General features: G+C 32.9%; 1 protein-coding gene across 3 annotated transcripts; it reads left to right on the plus strand.

The window, feature by feature from the left end:
- Positions 1–845: 845 nt before the first annotated feature.
- LOC135142812 (DNA topoisomerase 2-binding protein 1-A-like) lies at positions 846–20,161 on the plus strand. 3 transcript variants are annotated; one of them, XM_064074567.1, is made up of 17 exons: positions 846–883; positions 1,286–1,403; positions 1,451–1,590; positions 1,641–1,884; positions 1,931–2,199; positions 2,247–2,548; positions 2,597–2,685; positions 7,817–8,110; positions 8,158–9,013; positions 9,062–9,313; positions 18,470–18,753; positions 18,809–19,003; positions 19,056–19,173; positions 19,233–19,306; positions 19,356–19,604; positions 19,654–19,877; positions 19,929–20,161. In XM_064074567.1, the coding sequence occupies exons 2-17, from the start codon at positions 1,317–1,319 to the stop codon at positions 20,125–20,127; spliced, it is 3,876 nt and encodes a 1,291-aa protein (XP_063930637.1). In that variant the 5' UTR covers positions 846–883; positions 1,286–1,316; the 3' UTR covers positions 20,128–20,161. The 3 variants fall into 3 exon arrangements, with proteins under 3 accessions (XP_063930637.1, XP_063930638.1, XP_063930636.1); XM_064074568.1 differs by lacking the exon at positions 846–883 and adding an exon at positions 983–1,232 and having other exon boundaries at positions 1,644–1,884; XM_064074566.1 differs by lacking the exon at positions 846–883 and adding an exon at positions 984–1,232.
- The last annotated feature ends 764 nt before the right edge of the window (positions 20,162–20,925 follow it).

The following is a 20,925-nucleotide window of genomic DNA, read 5'->3' on the forward strand; positions in this document are numbered from 1 at the left end:
GAACAACGTTGCTAAAATGAAATTGCCAAATCAATCCGGCAACGTTGCTTGAACTGTCACAACCCAAACGCTTCCGTTTTTGCGCAGTACGCTTAAAGTTTAAATTTTCAGCGCAAAATGGCCTAATTGTAACTAATAATTGTTAATAAAGTATTTAAACTTTCTGTTTTCTACGAAATTCTACAAAAAAGCGAATTTCAATTCTACGGTTGGCTAAGGTGACTGTGACCAATAAAAATTCAATACAATGGAATGTCAAAAAGTACCAACATCTAAGCGTGGTGATAGCATTATTCGTGTTTTTTTTTGTAATAATCACAACGAAATCGTGATAAAATAGCTACAATGGATGATAACACGCAGAAATCGGAAATCCCCGAGAAAAGCCTGGATGAACTCAAAACCGACTTATCTCAGCTACGGAAAAAACTGGAAATATCCCAAAACAAACTAATACGATTAAACCAACAAGAGGAAGTTCTTCAAAAACAAGAGGCGTTGCTGAAAAAGCAAGCCCATGATTTAAACGATCGGGTTATTGTTCAGAGGGTGCAACTTGAGACTGCGTGGCGGCAGTCAGAGAAAAACGTGGAAGAGTTTGTGAAAAAGATAAATCGTGCGTTGGAAAAGAAAAAATTCGGGACAAATGGGAAGAACCAGGAGAATATGGAAGAATGCAACGAAAGGAGGAAAAGGTATTTTGAATTGAGCGGGGAACGGGAAGCACTGCTGGTTTTCAAGGAGTATCAAGAGTGCGTTCTGGACGAGTTACAAAAACTGAATAATTCTAGGCCGGTAGAAATGTGAATTGAGGGTTAAATTAAGTTTCAGTTCTTTAGAGTGACAGATGCGTTAAAAGTAGTACAGAATCTCAAGTGCAATCGTTAGTGTTTTTAATACAATAAATATTAGTAATAAGATAATGCTATAAATAAATCTGACCAAAAATGTTATTAAAAATGTAGCAAAAAATTGATAATTAACGAGCTTCCGTTGACACTAGTGACTTTTGTGCGAAAGTGTCTGGGGGAATTCTACCTTCAAAGGTTTTTCATGTCAGGTTCTCATTTCATTGGCTAGTTTTGAATTGACGCGAGCATGTTGATAATTCATCTGTCAGTTGTGTCGTGTGGTAAATTTTGATTTGATTCGATTTGTTTTTTTGTGTGGGTTTAATTTCACGATGAATTTGTCTTGAAAACAAAGCACTTTTATACACACTTTAACCCATCGTAAATAAAACGATTCAAGGCTTGTTGTTCACTATTTCAGTCACGCTTTTTAGGTTACTGGCGCTAAAACGGTTTTTCTGAATAATGGAAAACATCAGGGTCCTTTTTATCCTCCCCGAAGGCTGTTCCGACCAGACTCAAGCATCTGAACTGATGTGTCAAGCTTATGAGGTATTTTACATTGATAATCATCTGATAAAACTCATTAAACTTTCTAGTCATGCCAACAAAACGTCGTCAACGTGTCTTGGCTGGAAGAATCCAAACTAGACTCAACAGACCTGTCCAAAACCGACTTTGTCGTCTTCCAGGATTTCAAAGGTAGAAATTTTAACTCCCTGAAAGAAAGCAAGTGTGCGTAAGTTTTGTCATCTTAAGATAACTCAGTCCACAATCACTATTTTGCAGCAGAATTTTAGGACCGTGGTGCCTCCTAGTTTGCTTAATGGAAGGCCGCTCCATCCCGAATTTCACGTGGCCTATATACAACGTCGCCATGTCTGGAGTTGTCGTATCATGTTCACACATCCTCAAAGCGCGAAAATCCGAAATTAAAGAGAAAGTGCAGCTGATGGGGGGCTGCTACACTGACAGTCTCATGTCCACGAACACCCACTTAGTCACAGAGAGCGTGAAGTCTGAAAAATATTTAGTAAGTTGCTAAGTTTCTAGAATCAATGAACATGACTGGATTTTAGCAAGCAGGGGAAACCGGGTTAAAGTTGTACGTTTCTAAGTGGGTGGATGCCGTATGGGAAGCCAGTCAGACTAGTAATATTCACTGTGATGATGAACAATTTAATAAATATAAGTGTCCCCCGTTTCACAGTCTCACAATTTCTTCAACTGGTTTTTCCAATGTTGAAATGAGGGCTGAAATTGCGCAGACTATAGCGAAGTATGGGGGGATTTTCACTGCCAATCTGTCCTTATCGACTACAGACGTGTTGATAGTCCATGGGGACAAGTACGTTTTCTATTATCATAAAAATCGCACTTATCAGATTTTTTTAGTGGTTTGTTGAGCAAAAAGTACAAAGCTGTGAGGACTAACCCGAATATTTTTTGCGTGAGCGTTGACTGGGTTCATGATAGTATAGCGAAAGGATACGCGTTGCCGCATAAGTTGTATAATGTTAATAAGAAGGGGACTTCTACTCCGACTAGAGACGACGAGGCGGGGCCCGATTTTTCGTTGATTAGTGCCATTGGTGACATGTCTAGGATGCCTAATACTTTTGAGGAGTCTGTGATTCCGAAAAGGCTGCAACCTAGTGTGCTCTTTCCTAAGAAAATTTCTCCCAATAAAAGAAAATGTGAGTTTTATTTGTTCTGAGATTTTTGTGTGTTTATTTTTTGTTCAGGTTCTGCGGCTGCCGACGTTGGGAGGCTGATTGATGGGTTGGATATTAAAAAGGCCAAGAAAGCTGGGCAGTATTTGGATGGATGCAGTGTATGTAGTTTTTTTTTTTTTGTAGTTTAGTAGATGGGAAGTGGTAACTAAATTTGCCTGATCGTCCCCACCAATAATTTGATGACGTCATCTAAAAATTTTCAAAGTAGATTCGATTTGAATTTTCTTCTGTGATACTTATTTACCTTGAACGTTTTACAATTTCAAGAAATCATGAAACTGACGACTGCCTGGAATCTTGCAGATATGTCAAAGCTATCGCAAAGATGGCATTTCGCTAATCAACATTTTTTTGTTTATGCGCTACAAAAACTTGATGACATTTTCAAAATTTCGCCAGGTAATCTCATCTAAAAAGGAGAAAATGTGGGATTACATTTGTGGTTTTTTATAGCGGTTTTTTGTCGCTTTTTGTCGCTTTTTTTTTTTGTTGCTCCTTATTTGGGTACCCATTTTTGACATATTTTTTGTTTTTTTACCAATTTTTACTTTTTTGTGATTTTTTTTGTAATTTTTTTTGCTTATTTTTGTGGCCAGCAGTAAAAATACTGCTTTTCGTTACATTTTTTTATAACCTTTATGTTGATAGCGTTTTTTGTACATTTTTGCTGCTTTTTGTTGCCGCATTTCTTTTTTATTTTCTCTTATTTGTGTCGTCCTTTTTTGCGTTGTTTTTGTCATATTTTTTGTTAGCGTTTTTTTTTTGGGTCCTTTTTTTTAATCACCTTTTTTTCTACTTTTTGTCATCGCGGTTTTTTTTTTCACATTATTCACGATTTTTTGTGGTCTTGGAAAATTTTTGACTCATTTCTTTTTTTTTATTTTACTCTTGTGGCCTTTTTTCTGCCTTTTTTTGTGATTTTTATGTTGTAATTTTTTCGCCAATTTTTACTTCTTTGTGATCCTCTGGAGCATTTTTTGTTTTGTTTTTTTTTATTTTTTTTTAACCTTTTTGTAATTGCGTTTTTTGGACTCTTTAATCGCCTTTTTTTCTGGTTTTCGTTGGAGCGTTTTTTTGGTGGCATTTTTTTTTGGTCCTTCATTTTAAAATACTTTTTTTCACCCCTTTTCTGTAGGCCTGATTTATGAATTTTTGTAGTCTTTTTAGAAATTTATGTTTTTCCTCTTTTTTTTTTTGTCACGTTCTGTTTTTCGTAGGTTCTAATTCTTTTTTTTTTTAATAGCCCCTTTTTCTGCCTTTTTTGTTACGCTCTTTTTGGGCCCTTTTTTTGTCACATTTTTCTTGTTTTTTTTTGTTGCATTTCTTTTTTGTCGTCTTTTTTTGTGCTCTTTTGGTTTCCCCTTTTGTGTGACTTTTTTTTTCGCGGTTTTTTGCGTTTTTTTGGTAAATTTTTGTGTTTTTTGTCGCGTATTTTTCGGACATTTTTGTTTTTTATTTTTTGATATTGTCGTTTTTTTGTTATTCTTTTATGTTTTTCGTCCCCTTTTTTTACTTTTCTCATGTTTTTTGTGATTATATTAGAATTTTTTGGCTATTTTTTTCGTGGTGGTTACGTTTTTTTGGCCCTTTTTTAAAACCTATTGCAGTTTTTTTGTTCGCATTTTTTTCACATTTTTTACGACTTTTTGTGATCTTGGAAAATTTTTGACTAATTTTTTCCTGTCTTTATTTGACTCTTTTGTAACCTTTTCCTGCCTTTTTCTGTTATTTTAATGTTGACATTTTTTTTCACCAATTTTTACTTCTCTTTGTGATCTTTGGAGAATTTTTTGCCCTTTTTTCCAATTTTTTAACCTTTTTGTAATCGGATTTTTTGTTGCATTTTTTGGATTCTTTTTAGTCGCCTTTTTGCTAATTTTCGTTGAAGCGTTTTTTGGTGCCATTTTTTTGGTCCTTTTTAAAACGCTTTTTTCACCTCCTTTCTGTAGGCTTTTTTTTATGCATTTTTTTGGTGTTTTTAGAAATTTATTTTTGCCACTTTTTTTCGTATTTTTTTTATAACCCCTTTTTCTTCCTTTTTTGTTACGTTATTTTTAGATCCTTTTTTGTGTTTTTTTTCTCTTTATTGCTGCTTTTTGTGCTATTTTTGTCGCTTTTTTGGTTTTCTTTTTTTGTGACATTTTTTGTTGTTTTTCTAAAATTTTTTGAGTTTTTTTTTTGTCACGTATTTTTGGATCTTTTTTCGGTTTTTTAATATTGATTGCCAGTTTTTTGTTATTGATTCTTTTGTCCTTTTCGTCGCCTTTCTCACTTTTTTTATAGTTTTTTTGATTTAATTGGATATTTTTTGGCTGATTGTTTCGTGGTTGTTACCGTTTTTTGTCCCTTTTTATTTATCTTTTGTTCACCTTTTTTATTTCCTTTGTTTTTGGCACTTTTTTTAGTTTTTTTTTTACTCCTTTTTAGAGAGCCTTTCTTTCTGCTTCTTTTTTCTACACATTTTGTCCCTTTTTTTATACCTATTTTTTTATCTCCTTTTTGTCTGGTTTTTTGTTGTCACGTTCCTTTGTTTCTCTATTTTTGTTGTCTTTGTGTCATTGTTATTGTTTGCGTTTTTTTTTTTTATATTTGTTATTCACATTTTTTACGACTTTTTGTGATCCTGGAAAATTTTTGGCTCATTTTTTTTGTCTTTATTTTACTTTTTTGTAGCCTTTTTTTGTAATTTTTATATTGCAATTTTTTCACCAATTTTCATTTCTTTTTGTCGTCTTTTGAAGCATTCTTTGATTTTTTTTTTCATTTTTTTAACTTTTTTGTAATCGCATTTTTTGGACTCTTTCATCGCCCTTTTTTCTGATTTTCGTTGGGGCGTTTTTTTGATACCATTTTTTTAGCTCTTTTTTTTTTAGACACCTTTTTCACCCCCTTAGTGTATACCTTTTTTTTTATGCATTTTAGAAATTTGTTTTTGCGTCGTTTTTTGTCACTTTTTTTGTATTCTCTAAATCTTTTTTTTATAGCCTCTTTTTCTGACATTTTTTGTTATGTTATTTTTGGGCCTTTTTTTAGCGATTTTTTTTTTTGTTTTTTGTTGCATTTATTTTTGTCGCTTTTTCCTTCCTTTTGTGACATTTTTCGTTCTAAAATTTTTTGCGCATTTTTTTGCGTTTTTTGGTCAATTTTTGTTTTTTTTTGTCGCGTATTTTTGATATTACCGGTTTTTTGTTACTGATTCTTTTGTCGTTTTCGTTGCCATTGTCACTTTTTTTATGTTTTTTTTTTTGTGATTTTATTGCAATTTTTTTGGCTGATTTTTTCGTGGTTAGAGTTTTTTGTTCTTTTTTCATTCGTCGTTTGTTTTGCCTTTTTCACCTCTTTTTTCGGTCTTTTTGGACAATTTTTTGGCTCTTTTGTTTTTGTCACTTTTTTTTAGTTTTTTACTCCTTTTTAAATAGCTTTTCTTTTTGTTTTTTTATAATCTTTTGTGGCGTTTTTTTGTGTCTTATTTTGTCTCCCTTTTTCAGCTTTTTGTTGTATTTTTTTTTATTCCTCTTATTTTTGTGGTTTTTGTCATGTTTTTTGTTTGCGTTTTGTTATCGCGGTTTGCCTTTTGTCGCTCTTTTTTTAACGATTTTTTGTGATCTTAGAAAATTTTTTGCTCATTTTTTGGTGTTTGTTTATTTTACTCTCTTGTAGCCTTTTTCCTGCATTTTTTGTGATTTTTTTATGTTGCCATTTTTTCACCAGTTTTTACTTCTTTTTTTTTTCATTTTTTTTTAACCTTTTTGTAATCGCATTTTGACTTGCGTTTTTTTTTTTGGATCTTTTTTAAACGCTTGTTTTGACCACCTTTCTGTAGCCCTTTTTGTGGTCTTTTTTGAAAAATTATTTTTCCCTCTTTTTTGTCACGTATTTTGTAAATCTTTTTTTTTAATAGCCCCTTTTTCTGCCTTTTTTGTCGCATTTTTTTTGTTTTTTTTATTGTATTTCTTTTTGTCGTCTTTTTTGTACTTTTTTTGTTGCTTTTTTGTTTCCTTTTTTTTGTGACATTTTTTTTGTTGTGTTTTCGGTTAATAAACCATTATTATTTCGTGGTTGTTACCGGTTTATCTCCCTTTTTCTCTTGTTCACCTTTTTCATCTTTTTTAAGCCTTTTTTGTGATCTTTTTAGAAATAATTTTGTACCTTTTTTTCTACTTTCTGTTGTCGCATATTTTTTTCTCTTATTTTTGTCGCCCTTTTTGTGGTCTGTATTTCATATTTTTTGTTTGCGTTTTTTTTTTACCCTTTTTTAAAACCTTTTTCTACTTTTTGTTATGGCGGTCCATTTTTGTGATTTTTTTTGCTTCTTGTTGTTGCGTTTTTTTGATCGATTTTTTGTCGCCTTGTTTTTCACATCTTTGTAGTCTTTATAGATCATTTTTGTTTTTTTAGCTCTTTTTAATCGCCTTTTTTCTGGCGGGTTTTTTTGGACTCCTTTTTGTTACCATTTTCCGATGCTCGTTATTGTGTTTTTTTTTTTTTTTTGGTCGTTTTGTTCACTCCTTTTTGAGGTCTTTTATTGGTCTCTTCATGAATTAATTTTTTGCGTTTTTTTATCACTTTTTTGTCGTATTTTTTTTTTTTTTTTTAAATGACCTCTTTTCTATAATTTTTTGTCGCGGTTTTTTGGTCCCTTTTTTCTCATTTTTGTTGTCTTTTGTGCTATTTTTGCAGCATTTTTTGCTGTCTTTTTGTTACGTTTTTGTTGTTTATAATTAATTTTTCATCAACTTTTGTCTTCGTTGTGGTATTTTTGTCGCCTTTTTGGAGCATTTTGTAGCTGCTTTTTTAACGTTTTTTTTTTCATATACTTTTTTTCGCTGTTTTTTGGGTTGTCCTTTTTTTTTAGTGCTTTTTTGACATTTTTTTTGTCGTTTTTTGTGGTATTTTTGGAAATTTTTTTGGTTATGTTTTTTTTCGTATTTTTTCTGTTTTTTCTGTTCACATTGTTTTAGTTGTATTTTTTCTTTTGTTGAATCGTATTTTGTTCGCCTTCCTCTTGTCGCCTCTTTTCGTTTTTTTATCGAATTTTTCGGTCAATTTTTTTACTTTTTGTTATCCTTGTTGAAAAATTCACAAAAGTTTATTATATTGAATTTCACATTTCCATTGTTTCACTTATAAAGTCTTATCAATTATCGAAAAACTGGATTTGTTTGATTGAACTTCAGGAGCAAGGGAATATTACAACTCTCGTTGTCATCATATATTCGTACCTTTTAGGTCTACTTGGCCGGATTTATCCCCGACCAGAGAGAAAAACTCGCCAAAATTCTAAACCTGAGCGGCGCCACCCGGTACGACGACATCTCCGACCGACTCACCCACATCATCGTCGGAGACACGACTTGTCCCGAAGTCAAAATAATCAAAACAAAAAACTACTCAGTCTCACTCGTCTCTCTCCAGTGGCTACTCGACAGCATGGAAAACCAGCAAATAGCCGACGAAGAAAACTACCTAATCAACCTCCACGACTTCGACAAAGAGCAATTCAGCTCCCCCCTCGGAAAAAAAGTAACCCCAAACACCCCCAATTCCGCCGCTAACTAAACCCATTCCAGGGCCTCAGCTTGCTGCGATCCAAAAAAACCATGACCTCCAACGACTTCGAAGCCGCCAGCACCAGCGCCCGGAACTCCCAAGACCTCGAGCCCGAGGACGACATCATGCAGCAGTACCTCAAACCCGCCTCCAAGAACGAAGACTCCGACACGCTAGCACAACTCCTCAAGAACAACAGCGACTTCAACTCGAAACCGGACGCCGCCGGCGACTCCAAGCGCACCACCGACCTGTCGAGCGAGTTTTCGCAGAGCTCCCAAGACGACAGGTCGACCCAAGACACCAACATCTTCTACTCGAAGAAGTTCGTCATCGTCAACTTCTCGATGGAGGAGGCGCAGTACGTCAAGCAGCAAATCGAGAGCGTGCTGGGGACGGTCATGGCGAAGTCGTACAAGGGTATCCCGGACTACGTGGTGGCCCCGGCGTTCGTCAAAGCCCCGGTTCAAGCGTCAGCCCTCGAGGTGGTCAACCAGTACTGGATCAGCGAGTCCATCCAGCACTGCGAGGATCTGGAAATTGAGTACTATTTTCGCCCCTTTGTGGTCTGCGATAGTAAACCTTTGGTGAATTGCGTGGTCACGGTCAGCGGGCACACGGGGGCCGAGAGGATTTTCCTGAAGGGGTTGATCGAGACCCTCGGTGGCGATTTTCAGGATCAGTTTGCGCGGGTTATGTGCGTTGAGAAAAATGTTAAGGCGTCGACGCATTTGGTGAGTTTGAGTACCGAGGGGAAGAAGTATGTGGCGGCGTTGAAGTGGGGGCTGCCGGTGGTGGCGAAGGAGTGGTTGTTTGAGTGTGCCAAGAGCGGGAAGTTTGTTCCAGAGGAGGGTTTTCTGATGGGTGAATCTAAAGGTGATTTTAATTTTTTGGGGTTTTTTTTGGTAATGTTGGTGGTTGTAGCGCCCAGTAGGAGTAGCAGTGTTCTTGGGACTCCTGTTAGCAGAAACAAGGTGGCGACACCGATTGTTGATAAGAGAAGTACACCGATCGTTGATAAGAGAAGTACACCCGTCGTTGATAATAGAAGTACACCCATGGCTGATAAGAGATGTACACCCATCGCTGATAAGAGAAGTACACCGGGTTCTAGTACGTGGAGGAAGGTTTTGACGCCGGTCAGTCAACTTCAGCCTCTTGATGTTTGCAAAAATGGTTAGTTCTTACTTTTTTTTTTTCACACTCTAGTTACATTTTTTTTTATTGTTGCCCATAAGGAGTAGAGTCGAAATGCTATGATAAGAATGTGTTGAGTATCACAATCTGTCTTTTGAAATGGGGGCGATTTTACTAGATAAAAAATCTGCGAAACTACTGGACTGATTGTTGTAGGTATGTTTTAGGAATATCGTGTAGACGGTAAATCGCTTATCAAAATTGATGACGTCATCTCCGAATTATGCAAAAATAAATCCTACTTAACTTTTCATCATTTTTTTCTCTTTTTCGCTTTTTTATCTCCTTTTTGTGTTTTTTTTTTTTTGTCTCATTTTTGCCTTCTAATTTTTAGTAGTTCTTGTGAGCCCCTCTTTTTTATAAGAATGTTTTTTTTTTTTTTGGTCGATTTTTTGTAGCTTACGATTTTTAATGGAATTTTTTGGTCCCCGTTAGCTTTTTACGTAGGCTAAGTATTGTAATCGAGTCTATCGGGGTACTGTCTACTTTCACGTTTTCTCGATGTTTCATGATCCCTAGATTACGAAAAAATCAGCCTCCCATTTCTCTCTCGTCTGCATGTCTGTCCGTCGGTCTGTGTCGAGTTTTAAAAATATTTTTTGTCACATTTTCACGCGGACTTTTTTGTCGTTCTTTTTTATGTATTTTTTTGTTCCAACTTTTTTTTGGTTTTTGTTGTTTATTTTGGCATCTTTTCTGTTTTACTTTGTTTTTTCTCTCATTTTTGACTTCCCCATTTTTTGGTTCCCCTGGTTTTTTTAGTTTTTGTCACCTTTTTTAAAATCTTTTTTGTGACTTTTTTTGTTTCCTTTTTTTTAGTAATTTCTTTTTTTAACGATTTTTCTGTGGACTTTTCTTCGGATTCATTTCGTTTTTTTGTTGCTTTTTGTCTCATTTGTGACTGCCGACTTTTAGTCCCCCTTTTTTGTTTTTTTTGTCGCATTTTCTTGTGTTTTTTTAATCACCCTCTTCTGCCTTTTTTTGTATTTTTTGTCAGGTCAGCTTTTTTTGGCAGTTATGATAAGCATAATAAATTTTAAATCAAAATATATTTATTTATCCCCTCCAAATAATTAATGACATCATCTCAAAATTTTGCCGAAAAATTCTACCCAGAATCTGCAAACGATGAGTTTGTACTTGTGATTTATCATCTCATTCATATTTTTTAGATTTGCCCCTTATTTTCTCAAAGGATATGTCATTTACCAAAGTTAGTCTTATCTTAGCAAGGACTAGCCCCACCCACCCGCCCTCTATTTTCTTAGAGGGTATAGCATTTGCCAAAATCAGTTTTATCTTAGCAAGTACTAGCCCCGCCCACCCACCCACTTTCTTCTTAGAGGCTATGTCATCTGCCAAAATCAGTCTTATCTTAGCAAATACTAGCATTTTAGCAAATGACATGTCTTTTAAGAAAATAGAGGGCAGGTGAATGGGGATAGTACTTGCTAAGATAAGAGTGATTTCGGCAAATTACAAGCCCTCTGACAAACTAGGGGGCGGGTGGGTGGGGCTAGTCCTTGCTAAGATAAGACTAACTTTGGCAAATAACATACCCTCTGAGAAAACAGGGGGCGGGTGGGTGGGGTTAGTATTTGCTAAGAAAGGACTTATTTTGGCAAATAACATTACCTCTGAGAAAATTGGGGGCGGGTGGGCGGGGCTAGTACTTCCTAGTATAAGACTGATTTTGCCTGTATTAATCTTGTAAAAACTCTGTCACTTTTTTGGTAATATGTAAATTTTTTCGTCTTTTTTTTCTTGTTTTTTTGCAAGGTTTTTCTATTAATTTTTATGAACTTTAATAGTTTCTTTTTGGCATTTTTTGTAGCCTTTTTTATCGGTGCTATTGCCCCGTTTTTTGGTCGTTTTGTTTTGTTTTTTTTTTTTCTTATTTTTGACTTTGAACTAAAAAATTGAAAATTCAAAAAACCCCAGAATCACCAAACTGAAAAACTGAAAAAACTAAAAAAAAAATTAAAATTGAAAACTCGAAAAAAATGGAAAACTAGAAACTAGTAAAATCGAATATTATAAAATTGAAAAACTACAATATTGAAATGCTGAAAAACCAAAAATGGAAAAATGGAATTGTCGACAGATCGAAAAATTGTTAATTGTAAAATCGAACACGAGAAATATAAAAACTAAAAAATAGACTAGAAAATCATGAAATTGAAAAATCGAATAATTAAATAAAAAAGTCCAAATATTGAAACACTTAAAACATGAAAAATTCAAAAATTGAAAAATTGAAAGAAAAACCTAGGAATTAAGACAAAAATCGAAAAATTTCAAAACTGAAAACCACACAATTAAAAAAATTTAAAATTGAAAAATGGTAAAATAAAAAAAAAAGAAAAATTGAAAAAAAGTAAAAAGTGAAAAATTAAATTTAAAAATTCGAAAAATTGAAAAATCACGAAACGTAAAATTAAAAAAACGAAAATTCCAAAAATCGAATAATTGAACAATTGTTTGAAAACTACAAAATTGAAAAATCAAACAATTGTAAAATTTAAAAATAAAAACTTGTGGTATAATAAAATTGCAATATGGAAAATTGAAAAGTCAGAAAATTGAAAAATCAAGTCTACACATCGAAATATCGGAAAAACCGAAAAATAAAGCTAAAAACTAAAATATACATATAATCGGAAAATTGAAAAACTCAAAAAGTTAAAACCTAAAAATTGCAAAATCGTAAAACTGAAAACGGAAAAATCAAAAAATCGGAAAACCAAGTCCAAAAATTGAAAAATCTTTTTTTTGTCATATTCCTAAGTTTTTTTTCATCGCACTTTGCTGTCCCTTTTTTCAGACTTTTTCTATTTTTGGCATTTTGATACTTTTTATTTTCAAGTTGTTTTTGTCGCTTTTTTAAATCGTTTTTTAGCTTTTTTTGTTTCATTTTCTACCAGTTTTTTTAACGATTTTTTTGCGGACTTTTCTCTTCGTATTCTTTTTGTTTTTTTCTGTCCCATTTTTGGCTGTCTACTTTGAATCCCATTTTTTGATCTCCCTTTTTTGTTTTTTGTGGCTTTTTAAATTTTTTTGTCGCATTTTCTTGTGTTTTTTAATCACCCTCTTCTGCCTTTTCTTTGTATTTTTTGTCAGGTCAGTTTTTTTTGGCAGTTATGATAAGCATAATAAATTTTAAATCAAAGTATATTTACTTAGCCCCTCCAAACAATTGATGACGTCATCTCAAAATTTTGCCGAAAAATTCTACCCCACCCACCCGCCCTCTATTTTCTTAGAGGGTATAGCATTTGCCAAAATCAGTTTTATCTTAGCAAGTACTAGCCCCGCCCACCCACCCACTTTCTTCTTAGAGGCTATGTCATCTGCCAAAATCAGTCTTATCTTAGCAAATACTAGCATTTTAGCAAATGACATATCTTTTAAGAAAATAGAGGGCAGGTGAATGGGGATAGTACTTGCTAAGATAGGAGTTATTTTGACAAATAACATCACCTCTGAGAAAACAGGGGGCGGGTGGGCGGGGCTAGTACTTGCTAAAATAAGACTTATTTTGGCAAATGACATCCACTGAGAAAATAGGGGGCGTGGTGGGCGGGGCTAGTACTTCCTAATATAAGACTGATTTTGCCTGTATTAATCTTGTAAAAACTGTTTGTCGCTTTTTTGGTAATAATTTTTTTTCGTCTTTTTTTTTTGTTTTTTTTCTTCTAGTTTTTCTAGTAATTTTTAAGACTTTTTTTTAATAGTTTTTTGGCATTTTTTGTAGCCTTTTTATCGGTGCTATTGCCCCGTTTTTTTGGTCGTTTTTTACTTCCCGAGCGTAAGCAAAGGAAGTATTGTAATCGAGTCCGTCGGCCGACTCTCTACTTTTATGTTTTCTCGATCTTTCATGACCCCTAGAAGACGAAGAAATAGGTCTCCCATTTCCGTCTGTCTGTCCGTCTGTCCGTCCGTCTGTCCGTCCGTCTGTCCGTCTGTCCGTCCGTCTGTCCGTCTGTCCGTCTGTTGTCCCGGATTTTTATTAGACAGATAATCTCCGAAAGTACTCGACCGATTGTTGTGAAATTTTGTACTTATATTAAGAATATCATGTAGATGGTAAAACGCTAACCAAAATTTGTCGAATCATCCCCACCACTAAAGCGATGACGTCACTTCAAAATTGTACATAATAAATGGGTTTTCAATTGTATAAAATAACATAGTCCTACACATGTAGTTTACAACTCTGAATCGACTTTTCACTCGAAACGTCCAGATTTTTGGAAAAAAAATCAAAATTATAAAACAACATTTTGAAATTTAATTTTTAATCTGCTAACCAGAATGCTTTGAAATGTTGCAGATGTTTTAAGGCTATAAAGAGCATCATAAATCTTTAGTCAAAAAATATTTGCTTATCCCCTCCAAAAACTTGATGACGTCAGCTCAAAAGTTTGTGGAATAAATCATATCTAAAATGTACAAAATATGATGAGTCTGTACTTGTGATCTATCACTCCATTCATATTTTTTGGATTTGCATATACAGGGTGACTCAAAAAAATTAATGAATGCGTAAATATATTTTATTGATTTAATCAGGAACTACAAAACCGAATGCTCTGAAATCTAGCAGATGTTTTAAGGCTATAAAGAGCATCATAAATCTTTAGTCAAAAAATATTTGCTTATCCCCTCCAAAAACTTGATGACGTCAGCTCAAAACTTTGTGGAATAAATCATATCTAAAATGTACAAAATATGATGAGTCTGTACTTGTGATCTATCACTCCATTCATATTTTTTGGATTTGCATATACAGGGTGACTCAAAAAAATTAATGAATGCGTAAATATATTTTATTGATTTAATCAGGAACTACAAAACCGAATGCTCTGAAATCTTGCAGATGTTTTAAGGTCATAAAGAGCATAATAAATGTTTAGTCAAAATATATTTGCTTATCCCCTCCAAAAACTTGATGACGTAAGCTCGAAAGTTTGCCGAATAAATCATATCTAAAATGTACAAAATATGATGAGCCTGTACTTGTCATTTATCACTCCATTCATATTTTTTGGATTTGCATATACAGAGTGACTCAAAAAAATTAATGAATGCGTAAATTTATTTTATTGATTTAATCAGGAACTACAAAACCGAATGCTTTGAAATCTTGCAGATGTTTTAAGGTTATAAAGAGCATAATAAATTTTTAGTCAAAATATATTTGGTTATCTTCTACAAAAAACTGATGACGTCAGCTCAAAAGTTTTCCGAATAAATCGTATCTAAAATGTACAAAATATGATGAGTCTGTACTTGTGATTTATCATTCCATTCATATTTTTGGATTTGCATATGCAGGGTGACTCAAAAAAATTAATGAAGGCGTGAATTTATTTTATCGATTTAATCAGGAATTACAAAACCGAATGCTTTGAAATCTTGGGAATATTTTAAAGTTATTATAAGCATGGTAAACTTTTGTTCAAAATGTATTTGTTCATCCCTCCTAAAAAAATTGATGACGTCACCCTTAAATTTTGCTGAATAAATCCTATCTAAAATGCAAAAAATATGATGAGTTTGTACTTGTGATTTATCATTCCATTCATATTTTTTAGATTTTCTTAAGAGGTGGTTCAAAAGAATTAATGAAGTCAATTTATTTTATTGATTAAATTAAAGGCAACACTTATTATTAGTATTACACCCCAACCAACCCAATTTGGTAGACACAAAATTTGTTAAAGGAAAAACTCGGTTGAAACATAAAGGTAGCACGCTTATTTACATCGACTTTAACATTACAGACCTGCATTTGTTTTATGCGTTCACTTGATTCCGCGAATGTGAAATAGACATGTTTATAATCAACCAATTGTGAATTTCACCGTCAAGAATTAAAATAAAACCCAATGTTTTATATAATAAGCGGGAGTCGAAGCAATAAAACCGATAGTCGTATTGTTTACAGTTTCTCTGTTTGACTCTCACGTATGCTGTTACGCCTGTCATCTTAAATTAACAATGTTTATACATACACGATTTTCAGTTGCCTCTGATACGTAGGTATACGTGAGTAAATTGTTTCGTTATTTTATTGATTATTACAAATCAATATTCAAACGACCCAATTCATTTTCCCGAAAATTTGAGAATATAATAATTTTATTCTTAGTATTACACTACATCTATCCCAACTGATATACGTGTCCTTGCAAAAATGTTGATGACGTCATCGCAATTTTTTTTTAAATTCCCACTACAAAAGTGTAATGAGAAAAAAAACACAATAGGCATGCAGTCGTCAAGTTTCCGACAGCGAGGGAAGTACTGTCTAAACTCTTTAGACCAATTTTTTTTTTCTTATTTTTGATATTGAACTAAAAAATTGAAAATTCAAAAACCCCAAAATCGGCAAACTGAAAAACTGAAAGAACTAAAAAAAAATCCAAAAATTCAAAATCAAAAAAATTAAAATTGAAAACTCGAAAAATGGAAAACTAGTAAAATCGAATATTATAAAATTGAAAAACTACATATTGAAATGCTGAAAAACCAAAAATCGAAAAATGGAATTGTCGAAAGATCGAAAAATTGTTAATTGTAAAATCGAATACGAGAAACATAAAAACTGAAAAATAAACTAGAAAATCGTAAAATTGAAAAATCGAATAATTAAATCAAAAAGTCCAAATATTGAAAAACTTAAAACATGAAAAATTCAAAAATCGAAAAATTGAAAGAAAACCTAGGAATTAAGAGAAAAATCGAAACATTTCCAAACTGAAAACCACACAATTAAAAAATTTTAAAATTGAAAAATATAAAATTAGCAATCATAAACTGAAAAATTGGAAAACTTAAAAATTGAAAAATGGTAAAGAAAAATGAAAAAAGTAAGAAGTGAAAAATTAAGTTTAAAAATTCGAAAAATTGAAAAATCAACCAATTGTAAAATTTAAAAATAAAAACTTGCGGTATAATAAAATTGGAATATGGAAAATTGAAGTCAAAAAATTGGAAAATTAAGTCTACACGTCGAACTATCGGAAAAACTGTAAAGTTAAAAACTTAAAAGTCAAGGAACTGGAAAATCCCTAAAAACTGAAAAATAAAGCTAAAAACTAAAATATACATATAAGCGGAAAATTGGAAAACTCAAAAAGTTAAAATCTAAAAATTGAAAAATCTTTTTTTTTTGTCAGACTTTTTCTATTTTTGGCATTTTGATGGTTTTTATTTTCATGTTGTTTTTGTCACTTTTTTTTAAATCGTTTTTTAGCTTTTTTTGTTTCATTTTCTACCAGTTTTTTATCGCTTCTTTTTTTAACGATTTTTTTGCGGACTTTTCTCTTTGTATTCTTTTTGCTTTTTTTTGTCTCGTTTTTGACTCTCTACTTTTAGTTCCATTTTTTGATTTCTCTTTTTGGTTTGTGTCTTTTTAAAATTTTGTGTCGCAGTCTCTTGTGTTTTTTTTTAGTCACCCTCTTCTGGCGGTTTTTTTTTGTCAGGTTACCTTTTATGCCATTTTGATGCTTTTTGACTTTTTTTGTAGCTTTTGTCACCTTTTTTTAAATCTTTTTTTTATGGCTTTTTTTGTTTCATTTTCTTGTAGGCTTTTATCGTTCCCTTTTTTTTGAAAATTCTTTGTCGCTTTTTTGGTAATAATTTTTTTGTCTTTTTTGTTGTTTTTTTTTTTGCGCGGTTCTAATATTTTTTATGAACTTTTATTTATAGTTGTTTTGTAGTCTTTTTTCATCGGTGCTTTCATCCTTTTTTGGTCGTTTTTTTTTTTTTGTCTTTTTGTGGTATATTCTTGTGGTTTTTTTTATTCAAACTTTTCTGTTCTTTTTGTCAGCCTTTTTCTTTTTTTTTTTGGGGTATTTTGATACTTTTTATATTTATGTCGTTTTTGTCGGTTTTTCTTAAATCGTTTTTTTTTTTTTAATTTTTCTGTTTCGTTTTCCGCCATTTTTTTTATGGCTTTTTTTAACGATTCTTTTCTCTTCTAATTCTTTTCGGATTTTTTTGTCGCTTTATTTATTGTTTTCGTCATTTTTTATTATTATTTTTTTTTTGGTCGCATTTTCCTGTGTTTTTAAATCACCCTCTTCTGCCGTTTTTTTTTTTGAATTTTTTGTTAGGTAAACTTTTTTTGGCTTTTTGAAGTCTTTTTACTTTTGTATACTTTTTTCTCACTTTTTTTTAAATATTTTTTGTGGCTTTTTTGTTTCACTTTTTTCCAGACTTTTCGCTCTTTTTTTTGCAATTTCTTTGTCGCTTTTTTGGTAATAAGTTTTTCGTTTTTTTTTTTTTGTTGCGTTTTTGCGAAGTTTTGCTATAGTATTTTTATAAACTTTTTTTCTTAGTTTTTTGCCGTTTGTTGTAGATTTTTTTCATCGGTGTTTTTAGTCCCGTTTTTATCGTTTTTTCCCGTCTTTTTTGTCATATATTCTTGTAATCACGCTTCTGCCCGTTTTGTCAGACTTTTTATTTATGTTGTTTTAAAATCGTTTTTAGATTTTTTTTGATTCATTTTCTTTCCAGATTTTTTATCGTTTCTTTTTTAACGATTTTTTGTCTTTTTAGTAACCATTTTTTGTCGTTAATTTTTTACTTCTTTTGTGGACTTTTTTAACGGTGTTTTTGCCTGTTTTTTTTTTTTTCGTTTTTTGTATTTTGTTGTCGCATCTTGTGAATTTTTTTATCCCAGTCTTCTATCGTTTTTTTTTATAACCTTTTTCTTTTAGGTTCATTTTCTTCCAGACTTTAACACGCTTTTTATTGTTACTGTTTGCCAAGTTTTCCGTTCTTTTTCTATTACCTTTATTTTTCTCGACACAGTTTTTTTGTCGCTTTTTCTTATGGATGTTTTTTAATCGGTTTTTTATAGCTTTTTTAGTCGCGTTTCTCCTTGTTTTTTTTTCGCTTTTTGACTTCCCATGTTTACTGAACAAATCAATTTTTGTGTTCTCAATTTTGACTAGACTACTGTAGAATATTTGTGTCACAATAAACTTAAATTTACATTTCTTGGCCTCCTTTTTTTATGTTTTGCTACGTAATACATTTGTCATGAAAAAATCAATGAATTTCAAAACGAAAGTTGTTAGAAAATCTTTACCAAAAAAAATTTCTATGACATGCTTGTTGTAGAAAAAACTCCCGTAAATCAGCGACTCTTTGAAGCCGTGCCAGAAACCCCATGCACCCAAGTAACCCCCATAAACAAACTGATGGAGGAAGTCCGAAAAACGAACCTTTTAGGGACACCACAGACGCCCCCGATGCCTAAAACGTGGTACGACGTAGACACCCCAGAAAGCCCATTTGGCGCTTTCATCAGGCCCCACTTATCCCCAAAGTCCAAGAAAGAATTAATGCGATACATAAACCAAATTCCGGATTTCGTACCCCCACCTAAGGGAAGAAAATCGACGGTAGGGTGTCTGATTTCGTTTTTTCTCAATCTAATTTATTTTTGACATTGTTTAGCCACTATCAGAGGTGAAACGCAGGTGTTGGGCGAAATTACTAGGGTCACAGGAAAGTCCGCGCTTTACTCAGGATAAAACGGAATCAGCGCCATCTACAAGTCACGTCGCAGAATCAGATCGAACTAATAATATCATAGAACAACACGATGAAGTAGGTGAAGACAAAGAAGGCATCAGCAATGGTGACATAGAGGTAGAATTGGTAGTTTAGTCCGCGGTCCGCCTCTACTTCTGTGACATTTCAGATGAACGACGATAGTTCTTTTATCAACACAAAACTCAAACAAATCGAAGAAATGGTTAGTGCTTTTAGCGAGAAACGCAGAAGTAGCAGAACTTTCCAAGCGACTGCGTCGGCAGAAGGTACTTGATTTAATTGAATTTACAAAGTCACTAGTTTTAGTTACATTTGGTTTTTATAGTTGGCAAAGTGACCATGAAAGATTCGCAACCGTTCTCCGTCGGCTGGGACTACGAAGAAAACATCCAATCCGAGGTAAGTCGTACTACCAACCCCAAAAACAAAAATACACCAAAAATTCCAGCCACTGCAGCCCCCAATGCGCATATTTATGATATCGGGGGTGGATAGCGACCGCCAACAAATGGTGGAAAAAATCGAGCAGTTGGGTGGTCACGTGTCCGAACTAAGCTCCTACGATTCCAAATGTACGCACCTGATTTGTCCGAAACCGGCGAGAAACGAGAAAACTTTGTCGTGTATGGCGTCAGGAAAGTGGATTTTGCATATTTCTTACGTGGACAAGAGTATCGCTGCGGGGAAATTTTTGCCCGTAAGTGTCACAAGTCACGTTTTTTCTAAATAAAATTGAGCTTTAACAGGAGGAAAATTTCGAATTTGGCAACCCCAAAGCGAAAGACAATATTAAGGAGACGTTCGACAAAGAGAACGACGCCAGAATCCAGTCCATTCATTGGTGGAGAAAAGAAATTTCTAGGAGAGGGTATGGAGCTTTCAATGACATGCGCGCCATTGTGGTGGCCCAAAGGCGGGACCCCATTGTCAGAGTAATTGAAGCTGGGGGCGGCCAAATCGTGGATGCTGCGTAAATTGTGGATTTTTGATTTGAATTATTTTATTTAATTGTGGGTTTTAGGCCACCGTTTAGTGAAAATGTTTACGCCACGCACTGTTTACTCGAAGCCAGAAGTGTTCCTGATTTTAGTGTTTATATTCCGTTGGCCCAACGGGGAATCCTTTGTATAAACACACTCTACATTAGCGATTTTTTATATAGGATTAATAAGGATATCAAAGACGCGATTGTGCCACATTTTTCGAAATATTACTCGTAAAGTAGGTTTTTTTTTAAATAAATATTTATTAGTATTTTTGTGTTTTCTTTGGATGTGTAAGTTCAACAAATCCAAAAAACCAAATATCAAAAAATTTCCCAGTACCACAAATAAATCAAAAATTGAAGAAATTCAAAAAATAAAACAAACCCAAAAAATTCAAAAATTCCAAAAAAAAATCAAGAAAAACCGAAAAAATTGAGACAATCCATACGGCTATATAAAGCCAGGAAAATCCGAATACTCCGATAAAAATCGATAAAATCCAAAAATTTCAAATCAAAGCAATAAAATCCAGGAAAATCCAAATATATACTTATTTGATATCAAAAAATCCAAATTTTCCAAAAATTTCACGTAAATCCAAAAAATCCACAACATCCAAAAATTCCAATACAATCTAAGACATTCAAAGGATCCAAAAAAAAAAAATACAAAAATTCCAATGCAATCCAAAAAACCCAAAAATCAATAAAATCCAGGAAAATCCAAATATATATTTGATATTAAAAAATCCAAATTTTCCAAAAATTTCAAGTAAATCCATAAATTCCAATCCAATCCAAGAACATTCAAAAGATCCAAAGAAATACAAAAATTCCAGGTAAATCAAAAATTCCAATGCAAACCAAAAAATTGAAAACAATCCAAATACCAATAAAATCTAGGAAAATCGAAATATGTATTTCACATCAAAATATAGAAATTTGCCAAAAATTTCAAGTCAATCTGAAAAATCCAAAACATCCAAAAAAGCGAAAAAAAAACAAAAATTCCAATGCAATTAAAAAAAACCCA

This window comes from Zophobas morio, unplaced genomic scaffold (assembly GCF_036711695.1).
Source record: "Zophobas morio isolate AGI-343-1 ecotype UQ-CSIRO unplaced genomic scaffold, CSIRO_AGI_Zmor_V1 ptg000054l, whole genome shotgun sequence".
In the NCBI taxonomy this organism is placed as follows: Eukaryota; Metazoa; Arthropoda; class Insecta; order Coleoptera; family Tenebrionidae; genus Zophobas; species Zophobas morio.

Bases quoted from the DNA above. Each gene is read 5' to 3' on its own strand.
- LOC135142812 (XM_064074567.1), top strand. From the start codon at position 1,317: ATGGAAAACATCAGGGTCCTTTTTATCCTCCCCGAAGGCTGTTCCGAC. The intron at 2,686-7,816 runs GTATGTAGTTTT...CGTACCTTTTAG, and splicing joins AGTATTTGGATGGATGCAGT to GTCTACTTGGCCGGATTTAT. The intron at 9,014-9,061 runs GTGATTTTAATT...TGGTGGTTGTAG, and splicing joins TCTGATGGGTGAATCTAAAG to CGCCCAGTAGGAGTAGCAGT.